A 9,170-nucleotide genomic window follows, 5' to 3' on the forward strand; every position below is an offset into this window, starting at 1 on the left:
ATAAGTTCTTTAATTCTGTGTGTACGAAATATAAGAGATATATCAATCGGGATACTATACATATATAGAACAAAAGATGAAAAAAAATCTCTCGGAAAAAATTAAACATTTATAATTTCAAATATTTTATTGTACAAAACTGTGCTCCTTGTATAAATATGTATATATATGCAACGAAGCTTGTCATTCGTAATAGATGCATCAAACTTCAGTGAATTTTGGCATTACATTCTTCAGGATTGATATTATGAATTGATATTATGAATCAGTTGGTTATGTCTGGTTATAACGAATATTCTCGTAATAAATCACACTTTAACAAGAATGGTGCGTCGATCTGTCTTGGTTTACGATCTGCTTCGTACCGAACAGCCACCCGATGGCTTTTCTAAGAAGGAGATACTGACGCACATCAGCAACAAATATGACATAGCGATCGGTAAGGTTCTTCGGAGAGACATCACCGTCGCTTTACGTCGTGGTCTGGACTTTGGTATACTCGCTAAGAAGAGAAACAAATTCAGGTGCCTTTTCTTCGGAAAGCTCTTTTAGTAAATAACTTAAGGTTCTCCAGAAAAATCTCCGAGCGAAACTTATATAACTACTTCTGCAAAAAAGAGAGAGGAGAGAGAGAGAGAGAGAGAGAGAGAGAGAGAGAGAGAGAGAGAGAGAGAATAGCAGTTCTCAACATCTTCCTTTTCGATAAATCTTTCCTAGTTATTATATTTCATAGTTATTATTTATTTTAGTAAGCTATAAATTCCAATAATATTGCAAAAAATATCGTATTATTAATTATAATTAAAAAATATTATAATTAAAAAATATATAATTAGAAACATATAAAAATAATAATTTTTAGACAAATAATGTATAAAGTATCTTTGCAAAATTAAAAGTAAAATTAAAAATAAAATTTTAAAGCTATTATATAAATTATAAATAAATATCTTTTTTGTGCAATAAAAAAAATATCTTAACAAAATATCTTAACACATATCTATATAAAAGTTTATAATTTTGAAGTTAAAATTTTGAAGAATTCAGCAATTATCTCAGTATCTCTCTTCAGTATTTCATAAATATATAGCACGTATGTGCATTATTTTGACAGGTTTAATCCTGACTTTTATCAAACTACAAATTCAAGACGTAATATACTATCAGCAACTACCAGAAAGAATACAAATACAAAAAAGAAGAAGAGGAACAATAAAAAGAAAACAACTGACAAATCGAAGATAACTAAAAGACAGCGACAACAAAGACAATCTCCGAATCGTGGAAGAAGTAGAGATCGTAAACAATCGAATCCGATACCACAACCTAAATTGCCCAGACCGCCTTCATGGTCGCCAAAAAGACGATTCCTCAATGAGGAACCTATACCGAAGGTCAAACATTTCTAAATCAGATCTCTTCAATTTTTATGAAATTACGAATATTCAATATTTGTTTAGATAAATACGAAATTGACTATTATAAAAATAAATTGATACAATCGCGTTAAATATGCTTATGTACCATAATATAATTTTATATACTATTTTTATTGTTAATGCCATGTATTTGTGAGAAATACATTTATACGCATCGTAAATCATAAAAAACAATTTAGTATAAATAAATAAATTCTCTTTTGGTCTATGTTTTAATAAGTTTTTATTTAAAAAAATGAATTGAATTATTCTTTATATTAACACTTGAAAGATAAAAAGAAGAATGAAGACAGAAATGAAAAAAAATTCAAATGAAGTACAATGATGTATTTGCGATAACACCTATATTATGAAATAGCTTTTAGTCCCACGCAATTAGTCATGCTGACTTTGAATTCTTTGATGAATTCAATAATGCATTGCGAAAGTAACCAAATGGAAGACGTGCATCGGTGTGAACAACCCCGAGAATCCTGCCGAGGAACTTCGACCAGTTTACGTCTTTTCAAGCCGGTTCGATGCACTGGCCATGGTTAATCAACGGACAAATCGATCCACCATAGCTTCGAAGATCCTTGCGGTACGCGGGTGCAGTTCCTTCTCGGATCATCCCACAAGATTACAAGGATCCGGGATCTTGGATTAGTCGCATCGTTTGAAGCAGTTTCGCTTAACAGGATCGCGATCTTGGCGGAAGATTAATTTCATGGGAACAGATTTGTGATCTCGAAAGATCGAGATAGATGATTTCCCGTTAATTGTATTTAACATTTCGATCGTTCGTGAAAGGCCGATAAGATTTTCTATCAATATCCGGTTTCTTTTGATTTTTCGTTATGCTAATGTCCAAGATAAAAAAATTTATACGGAAGGAACAATTTTGAAGTATCTAAAAATTTAACTGGATATCGATCTGAAAATAATTTTTTTGGATCATTAAAATAATTACGTGAGAATCTCAAAATGATAAACGATCCTGCAAAAAGTTTTGATATTATAGTCATTGGTTTAAATGTCCTACATAATTATATTAATGGTTTAATAAAATATTTTTAGATCTGTATATTTGCTTAAATTTTTAGAAATTTTAGAAAATTCTTCCGTGCATAAAATCTTTTCCGTGCATAAATACTTTTTTTTCTTTGTTATCTACTAATACACTGTAATATATACTGTAATAAAATGTAATGTCACGCGAAAACATTTGTTGAAATATTTAAAAATTTAGTTAGATGTAGATCTGAAAATAAATTATGAACTGTTAAAAAATAATGACGTAGAACGCTCAAATTGATTAATAAAATAACAAAATTTTTTTGTAGCATTGCTCATGTTTGAGTTTCCTACACATATTTATTTTGATAGTTCAACATTATTTTCAGTTCTATATGTCTACATTTTTAAATCTACAATCTACATTTGTAAACAGTAGAATACTACATATAATAGAATTATTCTTTCCGTATGCATAATTATATTTTTATTAAATGTTATAGCTGCGATAAGTATCATTTTCTAGATTAGTATCCTTAATTATTGTAGAAAGCTTTATACTAATTGTTTCCAATGTAACCATTGCAGTTCACGCTTCGATTTCTGTTTGTGCTACACGCCCATGAATGCAGCTCGCGTTTGGCGTCCGACTTGTCAGTAAGTAATTAGCTACTATAATTTCTCGCGTCCGCCTAATGCCGTCGGCTCATAGAATAGCAACCCCCAATGGCGATAAATATTTCACTTAGCATACATCGGGTTCTCGTAAAGAGCTGCTGCATTGTTGTGACGTAACAATGAACGGGTATATCGTAAGCATCGACAGCAACGTGCTCTTTTGTCCGCAAATTACACGTTGTGTAATATATAACGGTAGGCGCGGGCCACACTCGGGCCTCTTCTGTCGGGGACTCCTATCGGATTAAGGGTGGCGGGGCAAATTCGTAAAATCGTAAAGTGACCAACATATGTTCGACGACTGTCCTAATCAATTAGTGATCGGACAATCATACGATTCGACGTGCGTCGCTTTCGATTGAGGGTCTCGACAGAAAGGAAATGATTTTCCGATCCATTCCGTCGCTGGCCTTACGTGTGGTTTTGATTTTTCCCAGGATTAATTTCGTAATCTTTTACGAGGATTATGAGATTCTCCGAGAATTAAATTGAAATTCTGCGCAAGTTATTAACTCCTTTCGCTTGAGAGGAATATCATTAAATACATATAATCCGCTTTTAATTCTAACGAAAAAAAATTAATAATGTAAAAAATATGCTTATATTAATTAATTTATGATAATTAATTATTTTGCAATAATTAATTTTTAATAATTAAATAAAATGGATAAACACATTTCAGATTTAAAATTAGGTAAATTTTCATAGCCTTGTATTATATTTATATTGATCGGAGCTATTCCTAATGTTGCGCGTACTATAAATAAGTAAATAAAATTCAATAGCAAAAGCCTTTGAGATAAATGAACAAAATTCGACACGGCAATGAGGTCCGAGGTTAACAACCCCGTATCTTATAATCACGCGACCGATGTGAGGAAAGGTGTCCACACAGTTAGACATAAAGGACATCGATACCTCGCATCTGCTCTCCACTATTTTTTTCATCTTTGTATCGACCTGTTATAAATATTTCAATGAACAAGTGCATTCTGAATGGGGGGAAAGAAGACGAACTCGAAATGATGGAATGCGGTCTTTATATCGTTGTGCATTGTCCACCAATCAGTCGTCATTTAGCTCATTTTTCGCCGAAAGAACAGTTTTTTTTCGAAAACAGTTTTTTTTAGGCCCATGTCATGCGAGACCTCCCGCATGCGTAGGAATAATCGTCGTTGTTCTCCTTCGGTGCACGCTGCATTTCCGACACTGCACCGTCGGAAAAGTGGTACACGCATATAGGTGCATCGCGGTGCGTTTCGTATGTCCGGACGCGTGCCGCAGGTGTTCTCGATTCTTATCGAAATGTTCGCGGCTGTTCTTCATCGCGGCGCTCGCGTGGGTCGACTTCCGACACGTGTCACGAGACAGTGTTCGCTTCCGGCGTGCAGAGTGACGAGCAGTCGTTAGTATTGTTTTTAGTTGCTTTGTATTTCATTATATTGAGAAATGAAGAATACTTACTTATAGCAACTTTTAAATATGTAAATCAAAAATACGTTACATAAAATAAAAAAGAATATGAATGAATATGCATGTAATATTAATTTACACGACACATTTTATACAAAATTATCGTAAAACGCCCGAAATTCATTCTTTTACTGTTCCGTGTTAATGTCTATTTGTTGGGAGCTTAACGAAACAATGACGAAAGATTATTGATCGTAAAGACTGATAATTACCGTATTAAAGTAATCGTATACGTGTCGCAATGGGTCAGTTGATGATCGAATAAACGTTAAGGGTCATACAACAAAGACAGGCCCAAGTCGTTACAAATGTCGTACCAATTAGGAGGCCATTGTTACGCGGGGTCGGTTCATCCTATTGGCGTCAACACATGATATACACTGCAAGATATATTGCTGCTCTCCTTTTGGGACCTACGTGCACGCGCGCGCGTCACGTCCCATGAGTCATCTCACAGCTTTTAATCGGGCCTCGTTAACGTGAATAAACGCCACACGAGTCTACGCAAACTCATCGGCATCGTTAGCATCCACGACGAGTAAATATCGAAGCGCCAGCCTGAAATCGGAATCAGAATGTGCGAATCGCTGTCCGCGAGTTAAGAGTTTCGGCGTGCGTTACGCATTCTGGCTAATACACGATGAACGACTAGTTGTTGAACGAATAATAATTGAACCGATGTTAATAATTAATTTACCGTATAAGAAGCAGAGGAAGAGGAATTGAAATCATATTTATGATAGCAAATGATATAATTGAGAATTATATTAGTGCTAAAATACATGGAAAAGATTTTGATGAAGTATTTAAAAATCATTAGAAAAACAAATCTAAAAATAATTTTGTTGACTCATCAAAATAATTATGTAGGAAATTCGTGTATGATGAGAGTAATGTTGCAAAATATGTTAATGTTCTAGCAATTAGCTTGAGCATCTTACATAATTATTTTGATGATCCAAACAAAATTATTTTCAAATATCTATATGTAGCTGAATATTTAGATATCTCAATAAAATCGTATTTTGATCCGTGTAGAAATTTATTTGATTATGTAAAACGTATTTTCTGGAGCTTATTTTTATAATCCTAAGAAAGATAATATAAGAAACTATATAAAGACGATAAAGAACAGCCAATAAATCTGAAAATATTTTTTGAATGAATAGCTGCACAACAATTGTAATATATTTTAAATGTTTGAATTTGATAACAACGTATTTCTTAAGACCGACCTCACATCCAAAATGACATTATCTTTATCATATCCAAGATTAGTCTTAATAGTCATATGTTTGTTCTGCAAGTACCATGGAACTTTCTCTGCATATCTTTCTTTGATCCTCTACTGAATTTATACTGAACCTATTTCTCTTCTACCTTCCCTTAAAGAACTTTCACAATGATTTCTCGTAAAATCACATTGTGAAAAGGTTTTACTAGAATAGACTCTTTCACAACTTTTTATTTTCATTTTTTGCAACTGATGGTCGAAATAACAGGAGAAATAGTTCTCTTAGTTAATGTTTTAAAAATTTGGCGATAATTTTTAATTTTTATTAATAATGTATAAAATGTTGCATATAACATATTTGTCATTTATTGTTGAGGCGTCGACTGTGTGAGCTTGAATTCTCAGTGCTACTCAACTTTCAAACCTTGTGAATATGTGATTTACCTCGCAACAGTTAGCGGTTCAATTTTTTGAGAAGAGAAACGTTGGAATTTACTTTGTAATGCAATAATCCAACCGTTGTGTTAGGGGGGGAAAGATGGCTAAAGATTGATAAAGACTTAGAAATGTTCAAAATCAAGGTTTACATATTTATAATATTAAGAATTACGCTAATTGATAATTAGTGTTGACTCCTATCGTCTCCTACTATATGTTATATATTTCTGAATTTGTTCAAGGAGTCTAGGATAAATTTATTAGTTTAGTGTTATTTTGTAATTTCTCTTTTATTTTCTATTCTTATATATTATTAACTTATATATTATTACTTATATATTATTACTTTTTTAAATGAATTCTCGCTAATCCTTTATTAAAATTAATAAAATTTTTGTTTAACACGACAATATTTTTAATTTGTTTTGATACTTATGAGATATGTGATAAAAAGAATATAAACACATTGAACACACTTAATAAAATTATTTGCAATTCAAATAAGAAATAATATTTAACAGCAATATATTTAAATATTTAAATTGTACCTTCTTGTATTTTATTAAAACATTAGATAGATTTGATAAATTATTATTTAATATATACCGATTGTGTTACAATTTATAATATTATTAAAATAAAAACGTAACTCGAATATAAAATAATAAAAGAAAGATATCACAATGTGTGTTGCGTTATAGCTGTTATCGAAACCAAGGTTGAAGAAGGCTATCTTAGAAGATTTCTCAGTGCTGAGAAGGCGATAACGCGGGCCTGAATAAACAGTAACGCCTTTACTTACCTTAGGATGTGGGATAACACCAATTGGTGGTGAGTGGAACATATATCTCTGGGATATTAGCTACGTGTTAGCAATATTAACCGCTTCAATAAATCATGTATTTAACCGGTTATAAACGGTGGCAAGCGTTATATAATGTACAACAGCCATGATAACTATATAATTAGATGCTATATATAATTACATTACCATACGTATATGAAAGAGTTCTTAAATAATCAAGTGAAAAACAAAATTCAATTTTTAAGTCTTATTTTAGTAATTTTGAAGAACAGCAATATAAATATAATTAATAGTATTTTATTTATATCATCCTTAAATACCCAAGATTTACCTGTTTAAAGAAAGATATATATTCTGAATTTATTTCTTCTTTATTATACATATTTATTTCTTATTTTTCTATATCAGATTAGGTTGTAAATTCGTATCAATTCTCCATCTATAGCTTCTCATTTGAAGATAGTTAATTATCCATGTTAATAAAAGAATGTTTCTCTAACTATAATAATTCTATGGAACATGTGGAACATGTGGAGCAAGGTTGAGAAAATGATTGGCTGGCATCTCATTCTCAGTTATATTGGCGAAAATGATACGCGGTGTGCATGAAAGATGGTGAAGTATCCTATGTTAGAGTGTGAGAGAAAGAGAATGTACGCGCGCCCAGAAGAGCGAGATGACAAGGAGGTGTAGAGAAAGAGAAAGAGCGACACGGATCAAGGATAGTCTTTGCCAAATACCAATATTTGCGACCGCCCTGTTGGTACCCCTGCTCGACTCGACCTAACCCGACTTAACTCAACCGATCCGGCCGCAACTCACCTCCCGTTTACCCCCTTCTACCACCCCCTCTTCTTCTCTCCTCCACCTCCTCCTCATCGTCTGTTCACAAGCTGCCTGTAGAATTGGGAGCTGCCTGACGCGTCGCGATCTTCAAAAATTGTTCAGTCTTGGTTATCATGAGGAGAACTCAAAGAGAGTACAAACTAACGGTCACGTAATCTTCATAGAAGATGAAGAACCTGTCTATAATATACCGTTCTTCTGCATTCTTCATTCATTCAGTATTCTCTTCCTTTAACTTTTCAGCCATTTCTTCTTCTTAACTCAACTAGGCTAAGTTCTATGACGGACACGTGTGAGGCACGTAGAGAGATCTAAAAGCTGCTTGTGGAATTTAAAGAATTTTCTTAGATAACAAGTTAAAAGTGTTATAACTACTTAATGTCCTGAGAACCGACGTTCTTTTCATTCTCATTTAATCATCGTTATCATAAAATGATGATATTTGTTGACTTAAAAAGTTAGAAGATGATCTGGAGAATGGATAAGCCAAAAGTATAAATCATACACTTTTGGCTTATATGATCGTTATATGATCGTACAGATTTATCCTGGTATAATCGATTCTCCGTCTAAACATCATGTAGCGAGCTGCGAAATTGTCAGCTCATACAACGGTGACAACCCAGATTGATTTCGGGCGTGTGCCGAATAGTACCCTGGCCTCGATTGGCTTTTCGCCCGCGGGCAACCAGGCAGAGAGTAGTGCCGGTCATATTACGTGGTGTGTCGCGACGGTCGGCGGTGCGGGCTTCGAGCGTGGGTCGCGTCCGATGCAATAAATAATAATTAGGCGCTAATTAGCGGCGGCCATGTTGGCCGCCGGCAGTTGTTGGCGAGCCGCGGCAAGCGAGCGCCGCCGGGGAGGATAGAAAGAGGTTGGGGTGAGAGGAAGGCAGAGAGGGAACGGGACGGCTGATGCGGCGAGAGTGGGCGAGGGTTGCTCCCTGCGAGCGGAGGTAGGAAGGGAGGAAAGGGGGTTGGAAACGGGCGGTTTAATCACGTCACACACCGACGCGGTACATTGCCGGGGCGATAGTGCTCTCGCATACTCCGAAGCACACGTCGACATCTATGCGTGCCTCCACGCATACGTCGAGGTGTGCGTTTGTGAGAGTGTGCGCGAGCGCACTTGCTTGTTCCGGACATGTTGACGATGTAGGGGCTAGCCTGTGCGGCCGTACGATAATACAACGAGCACGAGGGCGGATAGTGGAATTGGGGGTAGCGGCAGAGGGAGGGAGGGAGGGAGAGGGGGGGGGGGGGG

At 34.8% G+C, this 9,170-nt stretch overlaps 1 protein-coding gene across 1 annotated transcript; it reads left to right on the top strand.

Moving 5' to 3' along the window:
* Positions 1-324: 324 nt before the first annotated feature.
* On the top strand, positions 325-1,409 carry LOC108689775. Its single transcript, XM_018196711.1, has 3 exons — positions 325-524; positions 1,115-1,166; positions 1,242-1,409. The coding sequence occupies exons 1-3, from the start codon at positions 325-327 to the stop codon at positions 1,407-1,409; spliced, it is 420 nt and encodes a 139-aa protein (XP_018052200.1).
* The last annotated feature ends 7,761 nt before the right edge of the window (positions 1,410-9,170 follow it).

Source organism: Atta colombica, unplaced genomic scaffold (genome assembly GCF_001594045.1).
Source record: "Atta colombica isolate Treedump-2 unplaced genomic scaffold, Acol1.0 scaffold277, whole genome shotgun sequence".
Classification (NCBI taxonomy): Eukaryota; Metazoa; Arthropoda; class Insecta; order Hymenoptera; family Formicidae; genus Atta; species Atta colombica.

Bases quoted from the DNA above. Each gene is read 5' to 3' on its own strand.
- LOC108689775 (XM_018196711.1), top strand. From the start codon at position 325: ATGGTGCGTCGATCTGTCTTGGTTTACGATCTGCTTCGTACCGAACAG. The intron at 525-1,114 runs GTGCCTTTTCTT...TTATTTTGACAG, and splicing joins AAGAAGAGAAACAAATTCAG to GTTTAATCCTGACTTTTATC. The intron at 1,167-1,241 runs GCAACTACCAGA...GACAAATCGAAG, and splicing joins CAAGACGTAATATACTATCA to ATAACTAAAAGACAGCGACA.